This window comes from Diabrotica virgifera, chromosome 4 (assembly GCF_917563875.1).
Source record: "Diabrotica virgifera virgifera chromosome 4, PGI_DIABVI_V3a".
Lineage (NCBI taxonomy): Eukaryota > Metazoa > Arthropoda > Insecta > Coleoptera > Chrysomelidae > Diabrotica > Diabrotica virgifera.
In genome coordinates this window covers 165,727,874-165,753,830 of record NC_065446.1, presented here as the reverse complement: position 1 = coordinate 165,753,830, position 25,957 = coordinate 165,727,874, and the positions used below count along the sequence as shown (strand labels likewise).

Genomic DNA, 25,957 nt, shown 5'->3' with positions numbered 1-25,957 from the left:
TTTCTTCATGGCCACGTTAATGTCATTACTTGTCAGATATTTTCTTTGTTTTTGTTTACTGTACAAATAATATCTCTTATTCTTTATTCTAGTTAGGTAATGATGTCAATCGGTTTTCATTTCTTGCCGATATATATTAATAATAGGCCGAAATATTTGTAATGTTGAACTTTAAAATTGACATTTCTCTAGCACAACTATACGACACCCACACGGAACTTCTCGATCTTGCAAAAGTGTCAACATGGTATTATAATAAGAAAAACGTAATCGCGATTACATTGAGAATTTTAGAATTATATTAATTAAATAACCAAAAACATTTTTTATTATTAATAATATAAATTTTATGAAACAAGCCTTTAAGTTAAATACTCCAGAAAATAATAATTTTGTTTAAATATATTATACAATCGTACGCTACTGATATGACAGTTCGGTGTTGCTACATTTTTACTTCATTTCGTACACAAATGGATTCAAAATATAGTTTTAAAACACTGTACTGTTTTTATAAATACCTACATATTAAATTATAGCTTAATTTTAAAAACTATTGTAATTATTGTTGTGCTCCTATACTATTGTGTTTGTATTAAGAAACATGCCAAATCAAAATGCTTCTTTAATAGATTATTTTGAACAAGAACGAAATAATGGGATTCCCTGCAGAGAAGTAAGTTAAAGAATCTAGATTTCTTAGATTACGTTTATTAGACATAGATTATTATTAGATTTAAAGATCAGAAAGTTTTCTTATGAATTTTAGCAGTACTTAGTTTTAAAAATATAAAATAATCTATTTTAATGATTATACCTACACTATGATAATATTGTTGTTAATTAATATATTTCGGGAAGTAATGAAAACCAATTGACAACATTAATTAGAATAAATATTTACAGATATTATTTTTATAGTACACAAAAACAAAGAAAAATATCTCTGACAAGTAATGACATGAACGTGGCCATGATGAAAAGTCACATTCTAATGTTTTGACAGTGCTCTTACGTCAGAAATTTTGACCTACGTAATCTTGCTTTTGTACTAAAAAGACTATAGTTGTATCTTACCTTGCGGAGCTTCGTACATTTGAGAATGGTAGGGTTGGTGCGAACTATGTTGAGATTGTACACTCTGGTACTGGTGTTGCTGTTGGAGAGCTTGAATCTGCTTCTGCTGTTGAGCAATTATGTTTTGTTGTTGCAACTGGTTTTGTTGTGAAGCTAATCTTTGCATATCTGACTGTATATCGTGTAGACTAGAATTCATTCTAAAAAAAAGTATAGAGAACATCATTAGTACTTATAATTAATTCATATACGTTAATTTTTTTCTAGAGGCATGAATAGGAGCAGCCGCAAAAAATGTATAAAAAACACTAAAATGAGACATAAATAAACAAACAATAAATATATTAGTTGGTGTAGAAACAAACGTAATAAAACTATTATATTTAAAATAATAACTGGTGAAAATGAATCACCGTCACAGTATAGGAGGATCAGTAAGCTCACTCCTCGAAAAATACATTGTTTTCTATGTTCCAATTTGGCGAATGTGCGCGAACTCGTCCAAAATTCTTTTCACCGGGCGCATCCGATGACAGACGATACGTTTGCTATGATTGGTCGGGATCGTCATCATTGGAAAGTATCCGATCCGCTGTTATCGGATGCGCACGGTGAAAAGAATTCTGGACGACTTCGCGCATCTTCGGAAAAATGGAACAGTTTTTTCGACCAGTGAGCTTACTGATTCCTCCTTTACTGTGTCACCGTATTGTAAAAATGGTCAGAATAAGAGTAAGTAAGTAATTGTCAGACAAGTTTACATCTAGTAGGCTTAACATCAAAAATATTTTAAATCTTTTGTAATTTTGGCATGTTTTTGCATGGACACGCTGCTACGTGTTCTCAGCCTTACTATATGGTGTGGAGTTCTGGTGTGAATAAAATCGATCTAAATTTAAGGATTTTAAAAGTATCTTGGGTGGAGAAGATTCGAAACTCCACAATACTAGAATATCTCAGCAAGACTAGAAGACTATTGAGATTATAAAAAGAATCAAGAAGAGAAAGATGAAGTATTTCGGACATGTATTGAGAGGTCCCAAACATAGGTTGCTGCAAAATATGAGGCAAACGAAGTCCAGGACGAAGAAGAATCTCATGGTTGAAGAACTTGCGAGATTGGTATGATGTTGATAGAAGCATGCTATTTAGGGTGGTAGTGAATAAAATTAAGATAGTCGTCGTTATCAAAATTCAAAATATTACAGTAATATTTTGTATTTTGATAACGACGTCCGAGTTAGAAGTCGAAACGTCAATACAATCATTTTTTAAGTAAAACTGTGGTTTATTTTCCATTTAGAATAATAAAGTACGTACTGAAGTCCGTTACGTCTAGAAAAACTAATAGCAACAATTAAATCCACATATATGACGTTAAAAGCGAAAATACAGATATTAGGAAAGAGATCAGACGAATTTATATGACGGTAAAAGCTAATGTACAGATATCAGGGAAGAGATCACAGGAATTTGAGATCAGGGAAGGGGTAAAATAGGGAAATAGTCTGGGTCCCCTCTTATTCATAATAATTATAATAAACAAATATTTTATATATAAGAATTTTATCAGCAATATAAATAAATGAATACTTACTGAGCAATGGACTGTTGATAATGGTCCAAGTCGACGTTCTCCAAATCGGGAGTTCTGGTTTCTGCTAAGGTTTGTACTTCTTCTGGCCACGGTCTCTCACTTTTGCTGGTATCCTCATTAATTTCCTTAAAGGGTAAAATACGTTTAAAAACAAAAAAGCTTTAAATTATATATGCATATATAGTTAGTATATCATTGTTTCCCAATCATCAGGAAGAACTTGTGAAACTCGAGCTGAAAAGAAATGAACGGCCTACATGGCCATTATTATAACACAATATACCAGTGTAAATGTTTTTTGGAAAGGTTTATTTCAGGAGAAATATATTAGCAGGAACACCTATGATTTATAGTTTCCAAATTATGATTTTTCAAAGTTCGCCACTCACAGCCATTTTGGGACATTTTTCTTGTTACTTCGCAAACATTGTTCTGTAACTTTTTTCTACGCAGCTTTAGGTTTATGCAATGTTACATTTAGTAGGAAGAAAAATCAATTATCTTTAAAATGGTCTATCGTAAAAGGCTGTGTGACTATTTTTAAGCAAGATATGGTTTTTCAAAGTTGTAGTCAAATTTCTCATTATAACTTTTTTTATTGTATATTTAGGTACATATATACATTGTGCAATAAAAAAGAAAACTTATTTTATTTACGTTAAAACTGTGTATTGTAAAAAGCTCTAGGACTATTTTTAAACAAGTTATGCTTTTTCAAAATGTCACATACACATGCAATATGTCCCACTATGCTGAAACCACATGGAAAACTTTTTGAAGTTATACTTCTTTACCGGCGATATGAGGGTGAATTTTTATATGTTAAAACCTATGATCCCGGCGCATGCGCATTATAACTTTGTTCTGATTGGATGTTCAAATGACATGTCAAAAATTATTCAATATGGCGGCTGTGGCACAACTGTAGTTAGATTATTTATGGTTGTTGCGTTTTAAAATTTGTGTGAAAAGAAACAACAAACAAAAGTTAGTTAATAGTTATACTGCCTTTTTAAATAGTTTTCATATACCTATATTTTTGGACTTTTGGACTATTTTGGACAAGGAAAACTCATTCTAATTTGGTAAGTAGTTTTTATTATAATCATATTGTAATTATACATTTGGATTAGGTTGAAATACAGTAGAGCGTCGATTATCCGAACTAATTGGGGGACATAGGTGTTCGGAAAACCGATTTGTTCGGATAATCGAACTACAATATATTGATACATATTTATAGTCATACATATTTATCCACAAGTGAATAAAAGCCATATTTATATACCTACATATTTATTTATATCTTGATAATGACAACTAGCAACTAAACAAAAAAGTGCAGCCTTTGCAACAACATAATTATTTTTGGATACAATATTGAAGAAAATTGAAGATATTTTAAGCGTCAATTACTAACGCTTGCTCGGTATTCGAGTGCGGGACGCGGGAGTCGATAGTTCGAATAAGCGGTCGTTCGGTTGATCGACGTTCGGATAATCGACGCTCTACTGTACATTTATTTTCTAAAGAATGGGGATTTTAGAGAGAAATCCCAAATTAGGTCCGATTTTTATTTTTAAATTATGATTTTTTGGCGTAGATTTATTTATCTAGTAGGTATGTAATGCTTTGATTTACATACTTAATTTGATTACCAACAAAAGTTCTACCAATCTTCATCTGATATATTGTTTTCTTACTGTTTTGTTATATTTTAATATTTTCTTCCACAAAATTTAAACTACATAATTTAATTATATTCAAAACAAGTTTCAAACAGTAAAACGTTCAGTTACCCTATTTTTCCACATGACAAATAATGTGGAATTGGACGAGTGAGTCTAGGCTTCGATTACGAATCAAAGCGTCCCGAAATTCACGGGTTCGATTCCCGATGCAAGTTTTTATTTTTTATGCATTTTATGATTGTAAGTATATTTGTTATATAATTTTTTTTTTCAGTAAATGAGTATTTAAAATTTTTGCCAACAATTATTATCGTTCAGAAATCATTTTTTCTTTGTGGCATTTTTCAATGTGTTTGTGTGCGTTTTATTCTTTTATTTTTTTAAATTTTTGGTATTGTCTTAAAAATCACATAATATGTAGTAGAAGTATAACTTCTTACGTGCGTACAAAGTACACACACATTCTTTTTTTATTATTAACTTTATGAAAAAAGTTATTCTTTATAAAATGCTCTGCATCGTCTAAAACCTAAGATGCAATCATCAAATATAAAATTTTGTCAATAGTGTACGAGGTATGTTAAAAAATATGAATTTCGCTCAAGAGTAAAGTAGCTTTAAATTTCAAAATATCGAAAAGTGTTATTAAGAAAAGTTATTTGGAATTAAAGATTATGTTATATGTCATTACATTCTTCTAATTAAAAAAAAGGAAAAATTTTTTTTTCTCAAATTACGGATATCCTTGGATATCCTACGGATATCTTGTTTAAAAATAGTCCTAGAATTTTTTGCAATACACCATTTTAAATAATGAGAAAATATGCTTTTTTATTTCACAATTCATATACCTGAATGTACAAGAAAAAAAGTCATAATGAAAAATTCTAAAAATAATCATAAAACATATCAAAAATCATAAAAGTATAAAATCTTGAAAAAGCATAACTTGCTTAAAAATAGTCTTACATTACAACCTTATACAATAGACCATTTTAAAGGTAATTGACTTCTCTTTCTACTAAGTGTACAATTGCATATACCTAGAAATGCGTAGAAAAAAGTTACAGAACAATGTTTGCGAAATAATGGGGAAAATGGCCCAAAAATGCTGTAAGCGGCGAACTTTGAAAAATCCTATTTCGGAAACTATAAATCCTAGAGACCTCTACCAAACGTCATTTTAACGAGGAAGGATGGTAGTTATTTTTCGCTGAGGCAACGCCTATACCTATATCCCCGTGGAAAAAAGTTAGGGCGCAAAAAACAAAATTGCTTTCTTTTGTGTTTTTGATAGTAAATTTAACCTGGAACAATTTTCCTGTAGACGTGTTTGTACTAAAAGCGCATAGAACTCACGCTAATTCTGCCGTGCTTAGAGAAAACGCCGTATCTGCAAATATCTGAAAAAATTAAATTTTTACTTCTTTCTAACCCAAATGTGCATATCTATCTTATTTGCTTACTAAAAATGACGTAAGTTAGCCAAAACACATTAAACCCACTTATCTTATGCTGTATCCTGTGTAAATGTATACGAATACTTTGAACAAAAATCGATTTTACCAAATGTGATATCTCTGTAGATACGGCGTTTTGGCTAAGCACGGCAGAATTCACCCTGTGCATAGGGACTAATTCACCCCTTACTCAAAAACGCACTCATTTAAATGGTAGCACTCCTAGGGTTTTTCAAATTTAGAGGTCCATTGACCATATGAGATAATAAAATCCCATTAACGTTGTAGTTCCTTTTAGCTCTCTTATTTTGACATAATCAATAGCCTATATTAACCAAATTAAAGAAAGAATGAACAAATTATAAAATAAGTATATTATTATCTCAAGTTACAGGGATATCAGGTTTTCGTGCTACTAACTAATTTATACTTTCCACAATATGGTTGCGTTAGATTGACAAATTTGGCCAAATGACAGAGTTGGCATTATTCCTAATGATATACAAGATACTTATTAATCAAAATAATTCCAAGGTTTCTTTGAAAATCAACTAAAGCTAACCAATAGAGACATGCAAAGTCACGAAATCACAATGAAAACTAATAGGAATAGCTATCAAAGAGTTAGTAACCAGCAGCTAAGAAAAAGATTTAAATCTGTAGTATAATGATTACAATGCAATAAGAGGTCAAAAGAAGTTACAGAACTGTTGGATGATTAAACACAATTAATACAATACAACGGTGTCGAAATATATGTATTAGTAGATGATTCAAGCAAGTTACCGCATTCGAAATGAAGTACATGTATAAATTTTCTGATAAAATTGTAGGAACACTAATGCTTTTTGATCAGATTGATCATGAGGTTGGTTTGTAAATACCACATTCTTTCCTACAATACGCATGGTTAAGGGGATAGGCGCAAACTTTCGGCTCTAATAAACTAATAACTATTTTTGAAAATTTTAAACGCGTGATGAAAGATTACATCACTATCGAGGGTAGAAAGTCCCTGAAAACTTCTATGTTTATTCTAATAAGTTACGGGGGTGAAAAATAAGAGAAAATTGACTGTGATTTTTATTTCAAACGTCTCATTCAAAAGAAACCTTTTGTCTATTCTAAGTGACTTTCTATCCTCGGTAATGATGTAATCTTTCATTCTGCGTTTAAATTTTTCAAAAATATTTATTAGTTTTTTCAGGATTCGAAAAAAATTAACACCATGTCCGTGGTGATATTTTCCAAATCGAACATTCGCTATCTTTGTCATACAACGCACTCAGTCGAACAGAATGTGGTGACAAGGCCGCTAAATATTTGACACTGACAGTAGTGTGTGTGTAGTAGATACTGACAGTGAGACAGTTTTAAAGCTTCAATACCGGTGAGAATTTTACTACACGTAATTTACCTAAAACCAGTACTGCTTTTAATGAAGAAGAGAGTTCTGACGTATTTACCAGGTGTCCACTTATATTTTCCCCCATTTTAACTGCCTATAACTTGTAAACGGCTCAAGATAGAAATATGCGGTTTTCGCTGAAATGTTTTATTTTAGTAAAAGTTTTGTTTGAATGGATTAAATTTTTTATGTCGCTTTTAAAAAAATAAATAACGGATTTTTGAAAAAACGTTTACTTTTTTAAATGAAACACCAAGTATATTTTTTTTGTAAATTGAAAGAACGGTCTTTGACCTATCCAGCGATATAAAGTTTTTTAAAATCGGTTTTCAAATGACTGAGTAATTAATTTTTAAAATGAGAGATGCAATGTGGAAATCACATAACAGAATATCAATTTGCTTAGTTATTTTAATCAATAATGTTATTTAGTTATGTGTTTTTCACGTTGCATCTCTTATTTTAAAAATTAATTACTCAGTTATTTGATAATCGATTTTAAAAAACTTTATATCGCTGGATAGGTGAATGGCCGTTCTTTCAATTTACACAAATAAATACTGGGTGTTCCATTTAAAAAAAGCCAACAACGTTTTTTTTCAAAAATCCGCCATTTTTTTTCGTAATTGAAAACGATATAAAAAATTCAATTCAATCAAACAAAACTTTTATTAAAGAAAATATTTCAGCGAAAACCGCATATTTGTATCTTGAGCCGCTTAGAAGTTATAGGCAGTTAAAATGAGGGAAAATATAAGTGGACACCCGGTAAATACAAAAAAAGTATTTAAACTTTGCCCATCAGCCCTGATACCAAGTTAAAAATATGAGGTCCATTTCTCCGATTTAAGTTTATATAGGCAACTCAAATTAACGGCCCAAATTTTCCCTGGCTCTTTTGAATGGGACGGGGCCATTCAATCAGTATTGACAGTTCATTGGTGGAAATGCATCGTTGCATTGTAAAGTGAATAAAATGCATCTAAAAGTGCATAAACATGTCAAAATAAGTGTATTAAGGGCTAGATTTTGTTATTCGTCGATTTTTGGGGTCGCTGAAGACAAATACGCCATCAGAACCGATCACCGGAGCACCTGGTGCCAGGTTCACTGCTAAGACACGCCCATCTAGAGTTTTGAGGATTCTTGACACAAAATAATGCAAACATATTACTTGGGGGCTTTTGGGGTTGCCGAACAAGAATATGCCATCAGAACCGACACTCGGTGCACCTGGTACACAAAAACCATCTAAACTCCAGGAGATAATATGCCTTTGCAGTGACCTAGGGTACCAATTGAACCGGGAATCGGTTCTTATGGCGTATCCGTATTTACCGACCCCAAAAACCGCCTACTGATCTATTCGTATGCATTCATTGCCGAAAACTATCGAAACTCCAGAAGATGACGTGCCGTAATAGTGATTGTGGGCACCAGATGCTCAGTGAGTCGGTTCTGATTGCGTATTCGTATTCAGCAACCCCAAAAACATCCCGTGTAATCTGCATCGATTTAGTACCGAAATTCCTCGAAACTCCAGAAGATGTCGTGACCCTAGAAAACAGGTGCTCCGGTGGTATGTTCTAATAGCGTATTCGTATTCGGCAATCCCAAAACATTCCGTGTAATTTGTTTGCGTCAATTTAATGCCGAAAACCGTTTATAGTACAGCTTTGAGAAAAAAATATTTATAACACAAGTTGCCTCGGGAAAAGCCTGGAAATTATTTTCATAATTGTAGGTCCACCGCTAGAGGGCGTAATTGAATATCAAAAATAAAAAAATCAAAATTTTACAAAATTTACCTAATGAAAGGGCACTGGAAATCCAATCATCGTATTCTTCATAAAATTTATTTCCATCTGGAAATCATTTCCATCATTTACATCTGAAAAATGTTTATTTGTTTTTTCCATAGCACACTACTTTTCCTTAACTTCGATTACCGGTGACATTAACAGTTGTTTAAAATTTACACGTTTCTTAAGATATCTCTAGATAGAAAAAAGGTATCGACATGCGGTTTTCGGTATTATGTTGCTAATTTGGTCTAATTTTGTAATACAGGATTAAAAATGCATACTTGTATTTAATATTCTCCAAAGAAAACTAGATTTCCGAAAATAATTAAATAACGCCTACTAGCTGGTATAATACTCATTAGGCTATTTCGAAAATAAGTCTCTTACATTGACGAGAAAGAGCTGTTTTCAACAAGACCAAATATGCGAAATTCGATTTAGCAGAAACGGACTTACAGCCGTTTTTTCATAAGAAGGTTCCCACTCACCTCAACCTCTTATTTGCAAAGGTAGACTTAAACTTGTGAAATCAAATATGCGCAGAATTTTATGAAAAATACGATGATTGGATATCCAGTGCCTTTCATTAGGTAAATTTTGTAAAATTTTGATTTTTTAATTTTTGATATTCAATTACGCCCTCTAGCGGTGGACCTACAATTATGAAAATAATTTCCAGGCTTTTCCCGAGGCAACTTTTGTTATAAATATTTTTTTCTCAAAGCTGTACTATAAACGGTTCCTGACATATGGGCCGAGAGCCATTCTTATTGGGACACCCGGTACAGATGACATGCCTTAGCAGTAAACCTGAGCACCAGGTGCTTCGGGGGTCGGTTCTAATAGCGTATTCGTGTTCAGCGACCCCAAAAACTCCCGACTTACAAAATCTGGTCCTAAATGTGCTTATTTTCATATCTTTATGCGCTTTTGAATGCATATGCAATTATGCTTTTCCACATATTTTCCTATAGTAGAGTTTTTTCCTGACATCATCCTGAACACAATGCAAAAAGTTGCAAGTCTCTAAGTGCTGTATGTAAAAATCGATTTATTCTGGTCTAAATTATTTAGAATTATCGGTAGTCTTGTTTACTTCCAGTACACTATCAAAGAGATTTGTTAACTTAACAATAAGCTTAACTTATTTTATGTTTCATCATTCTGGTTTGGATAAATGGTTTCATCTTTCTGAGTATGTTAGGTAATTCAATATCATGGTGAGGTGGTGATAAGAACTACCCCTTCTAGGGGAGAGTGGAGCCTTCATGAATTTAGTTATCTGATTTTATATTTGAATCATATGAAATTGATAAGTAATAATTTCGCAAAATACACCAAAAGCCTTTATATTTTAATATGTTTTTGAGTAATTTACATATTCATTTGCAATTTTACATAGCATTAAAAGAAGCAAGCATTACATACATTAATTACTAACATTTTTCTTAACTTACACATGTAATTTGTTTGCAAGCATAGATTTTCAATGAGGATCCGCAAAATTACGCCCAACCCCAACATGTAAAAAGCGTAACACAAAAATAAGCTAAAACAATCAAAACCAAAATAAAATACCTGTAGGGGCCTCGGAGGATTTGGTGTAGGAGAACTGGATTCAGATGAAGGGCTCTGTATTTCTGAGCTCTCAGCCGAGTTATTAGACTCGGTATCACATGATTTAAGTAAATTACCTCTTCCCTGAAAGTTAGTTACAATTGAGTTACCCTCACCAGAGAATATAGCACTTAGTGAATTATTTCAATTGTGCAGAAGATGTAACGTAAGTTGTGCAATTAATTTGAGCGTTTTTATTGTGCTGTGTGTGTATCATATATGCCAAATGCTAAATAATTGTTTAAACAGAAATATGCAGTACTATTGTCTTAGCTCTCAATAACGATGAATCATCCCAAAATAAAAAAAGAATAAATAAATGTAACCAAAATTTAAAACTAAAATCGATGTACACAATCTACAATCAAGTTATATACTTTGGGCAAATTAGGAAAAAACAAGGAAACATTATTTACCAGCTTATTGTTATTGCTGGAATCGAATCTTAAGCTTGAATTAATGTAGGTATGCAAAGTAGCAGAAAGTGTGCTAATTTGTTTATAAACAAATTAACGCTCCGAAATCTTCTTTTTTAAATTATTGCTCTGTAACTCCGAAGATTTTAACTTTAAACCAAAAACACCCAAATAAAAAAATTCCACCGTAATTTAATTCTGTAATTAGGATGTTCCCAAAAGATCTTTAATTTTCAACTAAAATTTTAGGGAATTCATCAATAATTAAATAGCTTAGTGACATAAAAGATTTTTTGTAGTAGATTACATTTCCGGAAGCCGGCAACAATCTAACAAATAGTTTAGTAACAATTAAATTATTATTAATTGTAAATTAACAATTTACGGTCGCAATTAATACAGTAAAACCTCGATATAACGGACTAATTGGGGGGACAGGGTGTCCGTTATGACAGTTACCGTTAAAAATCTGTACAAATCTTTTAAGGAGGGGGTATGGTTTGAAATCAACATATCAAGCATATTTTTGTGAATTTTTTTCGAAGCTATGGTAGAATTATTTTATTTTTAAATTAAATAAGCATATTAAGTACAATTCAAAGAATATGTTAGAAAAAAATTCAATCCAAAATATTGAAAAATAAGCGGATTTTGCGGTGGACATCAGAACTCGACACTCGATCATACGAAACAACAAATTCAAAAAGATTTAATTAGCTTATGAGTTTCACGAGGTCACAACGTCGAGTTTTTTTATTTTTAATGATTTTTGAATTTTTGGTATCAGTCAGAATTCAAAAAAATGAAATTTTTGGTAAAAATTTTGTGAAAATCAACAGATTTATTATTGTTGAACAAAAAATAAGCAAAAAAAGAAAAATATCTCGACGTTGTTACCTCATGAAATGTCTAAAGAAAATCTGTGCAAAATGTCAGGTAGATCGGCCTGGTAGTTTTTCAGTTACAATGTCCACCGCATTTGAAAAAGCAGTTTTGAGAAAAATGCGTTTAAAGTTTTAACAACTGCATCTTCATCTTCTTATTTATCTGCCAAATCGTAAAGTGATGCACATTGGAATATGTTTTTTGAATCGATGAATAATCTACACAAGAGAAGGCGAACAGTTGTTTAACGTTTCTCACTACGCTCAAGCGTGCTGGCGCGAAGTCGCGGCAAAGCGAGTCGAAGGTAGGGATATTCAACACCCTGTATCTCTGATAATTTTACTCCGATTATTTTGAAATTTTCAGAGTGTATTCTTGAAAGTATGCACTTTTATTTGAAATAATAAAAAAAATTAAATATTTCAAACCATACCCCCCCCCCCCTTAAATAAACTTGTTTTTGAAAATATGTACACGACATTTGTCGTGAAGTGATGTTGTGATATTGCTGTTTGATATGGACTCGTTTGTTTTCAGTAATTCTGCTTTGAAAAAGGAATCAAGTTTTGCTTGAACTTTTGAAGTTTTGTTATAATCAACTCTCTAAAATGTTTCTCTATTGTTTATAACTTGTCATAAATGCCGGTCAACTTTGACCGCTTGTATCTCAGGAACCATTCCTCTCAATTAAACTTATTTTCTTTTAAAAGAAGCGTCCTGTCTATTCTTTCCAATACCGTTTTTATAATTTAATTTAATCTAATAGTTGCCGAGATATTCTATTTGTTTATAAGTTAAAAAATTGTTTATATCTTTAAGACATTCCTGAGGCGGCTCGAATAGTCCAGTTTCACTTCTGTACATTAGACAGGTTTAGTGCCTCTTTATACGAAAATCAGTTATTTTGGTCTATCGATTGCTTAAGTGCAAAACGTCGTAACCCACAAAACTTTGAAAAATTCGATTTTAGCGCCATTCGAATCATCCGCCCTACTTGCACATTGTCACAAATCATCGTCAGCCACATCCGCTTAGAAAATGCATTTTTCGCGCCAAAACAAATTGTCGTATCAACGGAGTGCTTTGATTGATTTGTTAAACGTCGTAAGCCTCAGTTTGTCAATGCGTTTTCAAGTGCTTCTTGGTACAGTGCAGTGTTTTTTTAACATTATTGGGTAAGTAATTTGTATTAGTTATAGTATTTTACAGTGTAAAATAGTTTGTCATGTCCAGTTTTTGATAAAATATTTAATTTATTATATCACAAACCTTCTTCAACTACTTTGAGCCCTATATTAATAGATGAATCTATTGACCAGCACGTCATGTTGGATGAGATTCCAATAATATTTGAAGACATCAATCTTACAGCCAATAATTTAATAAATTACAGTGTGATATTAAATGAGATTACTCTAAATTCGGATGATCGAGAAACCAAGAAAGGAAAAAATGAAATTATGGAGAAATTTTCGATGGCACAGGTAAATGATATCACATTATGAAAGTGTTAAACTCGGTATCAAATAATTTTTTTTTCAGGAAGAATTGCAAGAAGAAAATATGAATGGGAATGGAAGTAATGCAACAGAAATGTTTGAATGTGATGATAAAGTGGAAATTGATAATGAAATCCCGAGCGATTACGTACCAGGTGAAACAGACAATGGCAATACAGATGCACATAATAGCGAGGATGAAAATTTTGTAACAAAGAGATGTATTTAAAGAGAAAGAAAAAGAAAACGAAACACATCGACATGGAAGAGAGAAATGAATAAGAAACTAAGAATGGAGGGGAAAGAATATAAATCTACTATGAAAGATGAGCAAGGAAATGAAGTGAAGAGGACTGCTAGGAAATTAGGAGTTGTATGTGAGTGCAAGTCGCTCGCGAGGTTTTGTAATAAAACATATGAAGAAGTAATGTTATGTAAGGTCGCTTGTCAATTATGAAGAGAAAAAAAAGATGCTATGTTGAGACTGACTCTAGAAGACAAATAACATTTTATTATCATCTTCAAGTGGGGAATGTAAAATTGAAAGTCTGCAAGAAAATATTTCTAAGTACTCTAGGAATAAAAGAAAGATCAGTTAGAGATTGGGTGATGAATGAAACTATCCATGAGATGCCAAAATGTAAAGAAATAAAAAAAGCAAACCAATGAACAGCAAAAGAACAACGAACGAAAAAACTTGATGATAGAATTTATAAACTTAATCCCAAAATTACCATCACATTACTGCAGAGCAAATACAAAAAAATTATGCTTGCAGGAATCTTTCAAAAATAAAACGGAGATCTACGATTTATACAAAAAACACTCTGAGAAACAACTAAGTTCAGCACTGTCTATCTGTGCCTTCATGGCAACATTGACTAAAATGAATATTTCTATTCATCAACCAAAAAAAGGATCAGTGCAATATTTGCTGTTCTTACAAAGTAGAGCAAATATCTGAAGAAGAGTACAGGCATCACATAAAAAGAAAAGAACTTGCCAGAAGTGAGAAGGGAAAGGATAAGGAAGCTGCATCACGAAAAGAATATGTGTTCACGATGGATGTGCAGGCAGTTAAGCTGTGTCCAATGTATGCCAGCAAACTTTATTTCAAAAGCAAATTGCATGTCCACAATTTTTCTATTTATAATTTAAACGATCATAATTGTGTAAATTACTGATGGAACGAAGCAGAAGGCGAACTTTTATCATCGACATTCACTACCTGCATAATAAAGCATTTAGAAGCATTTTGCCTTGTGGAGAAAAAACCGGTGATAATTTATTCCGACGGATGTGACTACCAAAACAGAAATGTTGTACTGGCAAACGCACTTCTTAATTTTGCAGTGGAACATGGTGTGACCATTTTCGAAATTTTTTTGGAAAAAGGTCACACCCAAATGGAAGTTGATTCCGCTCACGGTTTGATAGAAAGGAAGTTAAAAGGACGAGAAATTCATCTTCCAAGTCAATACCCCATTTTTATAAGAGAAGCTAGAAAAAATCCTTCCCTTTTTTTAGTTCACTATCTAACCCACGAGCTCTTTATCAACTTTTATATTAGAGATACTTTCAGATATTAATCTATTAGACCTGGACGAAAAACCGGCGATCCTACTGTTAATCATCTGAAATGTCTGCGGTATGGCCCAGAAGGCATTATCTATTATAAAACAGACTACGAACAAGAAAATTATACACCACTTCCGCAATGGCCAAATAATTGTTCAACTGCACCCTTCATCAAACAACAATTATATAAACGTAGGATTCCCATAACTAAGCAAAAATATGATCATCTTCAAGAACTGACAGAAGTTTTACCATTGGAGGTAAAAAAGTTTTACGACGACCTTCCTTTCTGCACCAAAAAGAAAGATAATTAATTTATATTTTTTTTAATATGAAAATAATGTTAATTAGTAATAGGTAGGATTATAATCTCTGTTTTCGTATATTTTATAATAAATGATAAGTTGATAAGTGCTTAGAAAGTATTATTTATAAGGTCGTATACCACAATCAATTTGAGTACCAAATGTCGTAACCCACTACGTTTAAAAAAAAAGTCAAAATTATACATGTTTGTGAAAAATGTTACAAAATTATTGAACTGAAACATAAAATTATCAAAATCAATTTAATATAAAGTTCTCATAAAACCAGAAAGTTTTTTGTTTGCCCTGAACAATTGTGGTTATTGGGGATACGTTTTGCAATTAAGCAATCGCTATAACAATAATCACTCTGGAGTTTATAGCGACCGTTAATTTTTAATTAACCATTTAATTGTTGCTAAACTATTTGTTAAATTGTCGCCGGCTTCGCCGGTTATCGCGCGACGACACAACATTTGCGACTAAATAATCGTGGATTGACTTGTATTTGAAACAATGTGTTCAATCTTCGCGGCAAAACAATCGCGCGACTACAACATCGCAAGTGGAGTCCGGCGCTAAAGCTTTGATGTCACCAATAGGTCTGGATCCCGCGTATGAAAAAAAAGTTGATTAATAGCAAGCTGAAAATTTGTTAATAGCTTAAGGGTGTCTAGTCCGATAAACTTTGATATATGGGAACACTGGAATAGGGGCAGTTTTAATTGTGGAACAGGTTAAAAATTTGAAACGGCCAGACCACGAAAACGGCACATTTATTTTGTCCGACAGAACAGACTTAAACTCTCCGAACAGAGATTAAACTCCCATGCAAAAATCAGACTGCTATTTATCACCTGTCATAATTCCTGTCATTTTACATATTCTACATGTTCCACTCACTAAAACGCCCATTTGGTGACAAATAGCAGTCTGATTTTTGCATGAGAGTTTAATCTCTGTTCGGAGAGTTTAAGTCTGTTCTGTCGGACAAAATACATGTGCCGTTTTCGTGGTCTCACCGTTCCAAATTTTTAACCTGTTCCACAATTAAAACTTCCCCTGTTCCAGTGTTCCCATATATCAAAGTTTGTCCAACTAGACACCCTTAAGCTATTAACAAATTTCCAGCTTGCTATTAATCAACTTTTTTTTCATACGCGGGATCCAGACCTACAAGCTATTTAATTAGATAATTAAAAACATCCCTAAAATTTCAGTTGAAAATAGAAGATTGATTGGGAAACGGAAAACCCTGATTTTCCGAGAAAAATTTTCGTCGAAGGAAATCGAGAAATAAAATATCTCTGTGCAGAATTAAATTACGGTGAATTTTTATTTGGGTGTTTTTGGTTTAAGTAAAAATCTTCTGAGTTACAGAAAAATAGTTAAAAAAAAAGATTTCGGAGCGCTAATTTGGTTATAAACAAAATAGCACACTTTCTGCGGACTTTGCATACCTATATTACTAATACAGTAGAACCCCGATTATCCGTGTGTGGATTATCCGGGCTGCGGATTATCCGTGCTATGATTTTCTATTACTCAAATTGAATTTTTGAGGTTTTATCAAAATCACTCGACGGAAACTCTATACGCACAGAGAGAGACTCATAATGAAAGATTTCTGTTATATTTTTATGGTAGGTATACCTACCATAAAAATACGTACATATGTATTCTATATAAGAAATAAATATTCGGATTATCCGTGCTTTTCAATTATCCGGGCCACGTCCGGTCCCAAGGAGCACGGATAATCGAGGTTTTACTGTATATACAATCTTAAGATCCGATTTCAGCAATAAAATAGCTGGTAAATAACTTTTCCCAAAAATTGCATTTTTTTTTTTCGATAATCTGCCCAGACTAATATTTATGTTTATAAATAATATATACAATGTAAAGCCATACCTTAGCAACAGCTTGAAGAAATGCGGCTTTTCCCACTTTCTGTCGTTGTTTGTTCATAGCTACTTCCATTCTCCTTTTCTCACTTTCGATATGTCTCCGTTTTTCTTCAAGCTTTAATCGGATATCATTAAGTTGAACAGCCATGACGTTCGATGATTGCTCCTCTCCATTGGAATCACTTATTTGTTGATTTTGTGTGCTTTGTTGTTGCCAAGTGGTGGTGTTTGGGAGAGTAGCAAATTTGGCCTTTTTCTCGCTAGCTGAAATTGAAATGTGAAATATGAAAAATGTGAAATATGCATATACTGCAGTCACTGAAGCTTTTCACCTCAGATTTAGTTGAACCTCCATCGATTTTCATAAAAATTAGCAAATAGTTAGAGGATACCTCAAGGAACAAAGGTGACATGATGCCAACTTGCGCTTTTACCCTGGAGGTGGATGCCACTCCTTCTCGGGGGTGAAAATTAGTTTATTAAAAATAATAGCATAAATCGACAGAGGGACAAATTCTAAGCAAAATTTGTTATATATAGTTATTATTATAAATCAATACTTTTTGAGTTATTAAAGATCAAAGATTTTATTTTTTCGTAAAAATGCATGTTTTAAAGCTGTTTTTCAAGTATAACTCAAAAACTATAAGCTTTTACAAAAAAGTTATTATTACTAAAATTGAAGATAATAAAAAATTAAATACACGTTTCGCTTAAAGAACTATACTAATGTTAATTCAAAGTGAGATATGGGAAATTGAATGTATATTTTTTCCGACGAGTAGTCAAATCTAAGTATTCAAGCTTAAATAACGGGAAACGATGTATTTTTAATATACCTGTTAAGCACTTGTCAAAGTACTTCAGAATACCTATCAAATGAGCCCCAGAAGAAGTTAATATCATCAAAATTAAGCAAGTTATTATGAAAATAAGAGAACCCAAAAAATAAAACATACGCCATTTCCACAAAAATGAAAATGTATAATAGTCCTCACAAGAATTTCTTTATATTAGCATAAGTAATCATTTCAACAATTTTGACCGGCTTAGAATGCATATTTTTGAAAAAGAGATATACTTTAATAAAATCAGAATTTTTAAAATTATCGCAATTTTCATTTTCTTTTGATAGTAACTCCAAAAATACTCAATATACGTAAAAAATGATATATAACCAAATTTTAGTTTTTTCTGTATCAAAATTTTACCTCATTTACTATTTCTTTAGGGTAAAAAATAACCGAGCTAGAAACGTTTAAAGCTTAAATTTTGCTGCGACAACCATGTAACCGGGGCCATTTAACCTTTTATTTGAAAAAAAAAGTAAACGGTTTAAAAGATTAAGTTCAACGTGGTTTAATAGCCCCTGGAATTAAATTTCAACTGGTTTTTAGGCGAACCTGATATCATAAAAATTAAAGGAGTTATTTAAAAAATATATCATTTTTTGGAAAAAATTTTTAAAAGATAAATTTTGAAAAATTTTTTGTAGTATAAATTTTATTGCTATCAACTTGTTCGAGGGCTCATTTGATAGATATTTCTAAGTGCTTTCATAAATATTTATTAAGTTTATATTATAAAATGCATCATTTTTCCGTTATTTAAGCTTGAATACTTAGATTTGAGGACTCACCGAAAAAAAAATATACATTCAATTACTTATAAATAACTCACTTGTATTTAACTTTAAAAGGTTTTTCTAGTAAGGAGTGTATGTCATTTTTTATCTGCTTCAACTTTGGTAATAATACTTTTTTTGTAAAAACTTATAGTTTTTGAGTTATTTATGAAAAATTAAAATCTTTGATCTCTAATAACTCAAAAAGTTTTGATTTATTTTAATAATTTTATACAACAAAGTTTGCTTATCGAATTATGGGGTTATTTTTAATAAAATAATTTTCACCCATGAGAATGGGTGGCATCCACCCCCAGGTAAAAGCGCAAGTTTGCACAATGTCACCTTTGTTCCTTGAGATATCCTCTAACCACTCACCAATTTTCATCAAATCGATGGAGGTTCAACGAAATCAGAGGTAATAGCTCATATCCACCTCCAGTATATATATATATCGGTTTTAAAACGTTCTCCTACGTCTTCCGATGCCTAGTCGCCATTCACTTCGGTCCATCCAAAGGTCTTCATCCAATTCTCTTTCTCTCATTTCTCGATTTATGCCTTCTCTCCAACTCAGGCGGGGTCTTCCTCTTTTTCGTCTACCATGAGGGGTCCACGTTAGGATTTGTTTCGGGAGTCGTTCTTCGGACATTCTTTGTACGTGTCCATACCATCTAAGCTGTTTGGTACTAATGTCATCTACTATTGTGTGTTTCAAATTCATTATTTCCCTAATTCTGTTGTTGGTTACCCTTTCTAATCTTGATTTTCCTGCTGAGCGCCTCCAGAAATCCATTTCTGTTGCTTCAAGTTTTCTCTTGTATCTTTCTTTTATTTGCCATACTTCACTGCTGTAAGTGATTATACTCTTAACAATTGTATTGTATATTCTATGTTTGTTGTTGTTTGATATTGACTGGTCCCAGAGGATGCTATTGAGAAGGGTAATTGCTTTTCTTCCCTGGTTGTTTCTTTCTTCTATCGTCCGGTCTACGCTTCCTTCTTGTGTGATGGTCATACCAAGGTATTTATATGCGTCGCAATGTTTAATAATTTCGCCATTCCCCAGTGTAAGGTCCTGCTGTGTCCCACCGATACACATATATTCGGTCTTCTTTATGTTTATTTCCAAACCACCTTTTTTGTACTCCTCTATTAATTTCCTTGTCATATATTCTATATCATCGTAGTCTTGCGCTAGTACAAGTTGGTCGTCTGCAAATGACAAAGTGTATATTGTATTGTTGCTGATCGGTAATCCCATGTTTTTGCATTTGCGTTTCCAAAGTTTTAGAGTTTGTTCGAGGTAGATCTTAAATAATGTCGGTGAAAGGCAGCACCCTTGTTTTAGGCCTTTGCTAATTTGGAATCCTCTCGATAGCCTGCTTCCAACTTTCACCCTTGATGCAGTTTTGGTATACAATTGTTTCGTCGCTGTTATTAAATTTGCGCTTATATTGGTTTTCTCTAATGCTTCCCATAATTTGTTTTGTGGGATGCTATCATACGCTTTTCTTAAGTCCACATATAACAGATGCACCTCCTGGTTGACGGCCAGTTTCTTCTCAATAATCTGTGTAATACAAAACAGATGGTCAACCGTTGATCCACCTCCAGTGACTGCGCTAATATAAATTGGAAATTTGAAAGATCACTTTATCATATTTTAAAATTATCTAATTAATTTTGAGTATATATTTTATTTCATTTCTAAGAAAATATTCAGCTTAGATCGAGGAATAAAACAAGGAGACAATATTTCACCAAAACTGTTTACGTCAGCTCTAGAGTCAACATCTCAGAACACTAAATGGCAAGATATGGGCATTAATATAAATGGAGAAGGATTAAATCATCTGAGGTTTGCAGATGACGTTTTATTAACCGCAGTCAATTTACAAGATGCAGTTCCTATGATACATTCCGTCAAGAGCATATCTAAGAAAGCAGGATAAAAATCCTAAACTCTCGTGTCCCACTGTCTCGTGGAACACGAGATGAAAATAAGTAGAGATAATTAAACACATGAAATACGGAGATGAATAGGCCTAACATGGGCAACATTTTGCAAACTAAGTCTTATTCTAAAAAGTGTCCAATGTGTCTCAAGTGAAAGGTTTGTACTTTAATATAATCATCTTCATAAGGGGTAATATTTGCGGTTTTTATTAATTTTTTTGGGGAGCTCATGATGGAGATAGTGCACCAAAATTTGGGAGTAAGTAGGTCATGACGTAACTAAGTAAAATCTCCAGGGGCGGAACGCTGCTTGGGATACAAAGGGGTGGTAGGCAGGGGTGAGTATAAAAATATATGGGGTTTTTTTTGCCGTTCGTGATCGAGATTGTGCACCAAAATTTGGGAATAAGTAGATCGTGACATTACTAAGTAAAATCTCCGGGGGCTGAACGCTGCGTGGGACACAAATGTTGTGTCAGGTCACAAAAAAAAATAATACACACTGCGACTTTGACCCCTTAAAACTACCCTCATCCCCAACTCTGGTTTCCGGCTCTGGGGATTTTACTTAGCTAAGTCATGGTCTACTTATTCCCAAATTTTGGTGCACTATCTCAATCTAGAACGTCGCAAAAAACCTCTTATATTTTTTATATTCACACCTACCCCCACCCCTTTATCGACCACGCAGCGTTCCACCTCTGGAGATTATACTTAGTTACCTCATAACCTACTTATTCCCAAATTTTGGTGCACTATCTCGATCATGAGCGTCACAAAAAAAATAATAAAAACGGCAACTTTGACCCCTTATGACTACCCTCGTACCCCACCTCGGGTTTCCGGCTCTTAGGATTTTACTTAGTTATGTTATGGTCTATATATTCCCAAATTTTGGTGCAATCTCTCAATCACGAACGTCGCAAAAAACCCCCTATATTTTTTATATTCACCCCCGCCCCATCCCTTTGTCGGCCACGCAGCGTGTCACCCCTGGAGATTTTACTTAGTTACGTCATGACCTACTTATTTCCAAATTTTGGTGCACTATCTCAATCATGAGCGTCACAAAAAAAAATAATAAAAACGGGGACTTTGACCCCTTATAACTACCCTCGTCCCCCACTCTGGTTTCCGGCTCTGGGGATTTTACTTAGTAATGTCATGGTCTACTTATTCCCAAATTTTGGTCCACTATCTCAATCACGAACGTCGCAAAAAACCCTTTATATTTTTTTTATATTCACCCCTACCCCCACCCCTTGTCGGCCACACAGCATTCCGCCCCTAGAGATTTTACTTAGTTACGTCATGACCTACTTATTCCCAAATTTTGGTGCACTATCTCGATCATGAGCGTCACAAAAAAAAATAATAAAAACCGCAACTCTGACCCCATATAACTACCCTCGGCCCCCACTCTGGTTTCCGGCTGTTGGTGAAAGTCATGTACACAACTAATTCAACATATCCCCGTATAGTTTTTCCATATTACTTCTCACGCACAAAATCCGCTTCTATCTAACTTTTCATAAGAGGCTACATTCCAAACAACTTTATTTTTGAATATTTTGTCGAGTTATTTGGCACACATACGTAATATAGTAAAGAATGGCGGTTCAGAGCCGAATTTGAGAAATATGTTTTAGTGCCCTCCTCTACGGAGTAGAAAGTTTTTCCTCCTCTACGGAGTAGAAAGTTTTTCCTCCTCTACGGAGTAGAAAGTTTTTCCTCCTCAAGAATAAAAATCTGGAATCTTACAGAAGATGCCATAAAAGGATTAGAGGCGTTTGAAATGTGGTGCTACCGACGTATGTTGAGGGTCTCATATATACACCACACAACTAACATAACTATTCTCCAAAGGCTAAGAAATGACAAAGAAATTATTAACACCGTAAAGAACAGAAGATGGGCTTACTTTGGCCACATTATGCGTAATAATAAATACCGACTTCTACAGTTGATTCTACAAGGCAAGCTTGAGGGCAAGAGAGACCATGGACGTAGACGTGTATCCTGAGTGGCCAATCTTAGGAAGTGGATTGGTCTAACGTCAACTGATCTATTTCGAGCTGCCGTAAATAGAATAAGATGGGTCAATGTGGTCGCCAACATCTCCAGAAGATAGGCACCTTTAGAAGTTAATATGTGGAAATTACTCTATAATTACATAAAATATTACAAATACTAGTCTGTACCGCCATTAAGAAATACAAAAATTACACTTTCTTCAAATAAACTTTTTTATCCAATGCCTAGATTTTGTGTCACATTGGAACTACTAAAATCGATTATCTATAACAAGAAATCGAACTTACAAACTGATTTGGCAACATTTAGCGCGCCTATGAGTATATTATTATCAAAATATTGTGCATTCGTCTTTGACAGTGTCACGTACTGTCGACACACTGTTGCCAAAGTTTCGAAAAACTTTCAAAAACCGTGCGGCTACTACTTCTCGAATTAATATTGATGGCGCGCTGATGTAGCCTTATAATGACAATTTTCTACTACTCTACTACTACTACTACTATCGGTTTACAGCGTTCTCCGACGCCTTCCGACTCCTAACCGCCATTCTTCTCTGTTTAACCATAGACCTGGAGGGATTTCTCTTTCCTCTAGTTCTTTTTCAATTCCCTCCCTCCAGCTTCTTCTCGGCCTTCCTCTTTTTCTTCTCCCTTGTGGTGTCCATGCCAAAATCTGTTTAGGGATCCTGTCATCTGGCATTCTCTGTACATGGCCGTACCATACCAATTGTTTTGTTTTTATGTCATCAAGTATTGTATGTGTTACTCCCATCATTTCTCGTATTCTCTCGTTCGGTATCCGATCTCTTCTTGATTTGCCTGCTGCTCTTCTCCAGAAGTCCATTTCTGTTACTAGTAACATTTTCTGCGCTCTTTGTTTCAGTGGCCAAACTTCACTGCCATATGTGATTATACTTTTAAGTATGCTATTGTATATGAGCTGTTTGTTCGCTTTAGATATTGTCTGGTCCCACAGAATGCCGTTCATCATGGATATGGCTTTTCTACCCTGCATGTTTCTGTCTTTTATAGCAGCATCGAGTGTTCCATCTTGAGTTATCTTCATGCCCAGGTACTTGTATTCATCGCAGTGTTTAATTTCTACCCCATCGTCTAATGTAATGGACTGTTTTGTTCCTCCAATACACATGGCTTCAGTTTTCTTAATGTTGACTTCGAGACCCCATTTGTTATATTCTTCTATTAGCTTCCGCGTCATGTAACTTAAGTCGTCATGATCTTGAGCAATCAGAATTTGGTCATCAGCGAAACATAGAGTGTATAGTGTTGTGTCGTCATTGAGAGGGATTCCCATGCCATTACATTTTCTTTTCCACAGCTTGAGTGCTTGTTCCAGATAAATTTTAAAAAGGGTAGGCGAAATACAACAACCCTGTTTCAATCCTTTCGTGATCTTAAATCCCTCAGACATCCTTGATCCAGTTTTAATTTTTGCAGTAGTTCCATTATACAGACTTTGGACTGCTTTGATAAGACCATGTTTAATGTTGGTTTGATAAAGGGTTGACCATAGTTTGCTGAGGGGCACACTGTCATATGCTTTTTGTAAGTCTACGTATACCAGGTGAACTTCTTTATTGACGGCTGTTTTTTTCTCAATAACTTGCGTAATAGAGTACAGGTGGTCTACTGTGGACCGCCCAGCTCTAAAGCCAGCTTGCTCCTCTGATTCGTAATCTCTATAGTCATTTTCTATTTTATTCTTAATAAGTTTCCCATACATCCTACTTATTGTGCTGTTTACCGCAATTCCTCTGTAATTTTCACATTGATCCTTGCTGCCCTTTTTGTGGATTGTTGACATGATAGATAATTTCCATTCTTTTGGTAATTCGGCACCATTTAAGCAATCTTGGAAAAGTTTTCTTAGCTGTTCTTGGAGTTTGTCTGTGCCGGCTTTTACTAATTCTGCAGGGATGTCACCAGGACCAGGGGATTTTCCATTTTTCAGGGATTTGGTTATTTCTTCCATCTCTGATTTACTTATTTGTAATGGTGATGAATTTATATGTATACCTATCATGTTGTCTTCTATGTTAACAAATTCTGGTCTTTGTTCTGTTAGTAATTTTTTGAAATATTCTTCCCATTTTTCCGTTGTTATTGGTGATATAACGTCTTTTTTCTTATTAGTTCTCATATTTTTAATTAATCTCCAACTCTCTGTGCTTCTTCTACCTCCTATGTAAGTATTGATTTTTTGGCAGTTCTTTTCCCACGATTCGTTCTTTTTTTGAGTTATCTTCTTTCTTACTTTGGCTTGGGCTTCTTTGTAAATTATTTTATCGTTGTCTGTTTTTGTTGATAGGAACGTTTGGTATTTCCGACGTTTATCTGTAATTTCCTTTTCTACTTCTTCATCCCACCAGTACGGTTTTATTCCTTTATGGTTTTCGTCACATTTCCCCAGTGCTTCTTCTGCTGCCAAATGAATGGACTTTTTGATGTGTTCGTAGTGTTCTTCGGTATTTTCAAAATTACCACTTTCTAATTTTTCATCTAAACGTTTTTTATACAATAGCTTTACACTCTCATGGTTTAGACTGCATAGATTGTACCGTACTTGTTTTATTAACTGATTTGATTCGATGTGCTCTTTTTCTTTTTCATATCTGTTTGGGAGTACTGCTTTAACTTTTAGCAGATGATGATCGGTGCCACATGATGGCCCTCTGGCTACTCGCACATCTTGTATTTTAATTGTAGTTCTCTGTCTTACAACGCTATAATCTATTATAGATTTCAGATTTCTGGTCTGTTGTATCCAGGTGTACTTATGTATATCACGGTGTGGATAAAATCCATTTAATATTTTTAAGTTATTTTGTGTGCATGTTGATATTAATCTGGTTCCATTATCGTTTCTGGTATTTTCACCGTGTGCTCCTACCACTTTGTTGTTAAATTCCCGTCCAACTCTGCTATTGAAGTCTCCTAGAAGTATGATCTCTCTAGATGTTCCTACTTTTATAATTTCATCGTTCAGTTGTTCGAAGAATTCATCTTTATTGTTGATCAATGCGTCCTCATTAATGCCATATACTCCTAGTATGGCTATTCTGCTTCCTT

At 33.6% G+C, this 25,957-nt stretch overlaps 1 protein-coding gene across 3 annotated transcripts in view; it reads right to left on the bottom strand.

Annotated features, from left to right (window-relative positions):
• Window positions 1-1,124: 1,124 nt before the first annotated feature.
• LOC114332661 (patronin) overlaps window positions 1,125-25,957 on the bottom strand; it is a gene marked incomplete at its 3' end in the record, with an annotated part of 223,071 nt that continues 198,238 nt past the window's right edge. For 2 of the 3 annotated variants that reach the window (XM_050649770.1, XM_050649772.1), the window contains 4 exon segments: window positions 1,125-1,277; window positions 2,675-2,799; window positions 10,617-10,739; window positions 17,253-17,512. In XM_050649770.1, coding sequence (XP_050505727.1) covers window positions 1,125-1,277; window positions 2,675-2,799; window positions 10,617-10,739; window positions 17,253-17,512 — 661 coding nt within the window. 3 annotated transcript variants of the gene reach the window in all.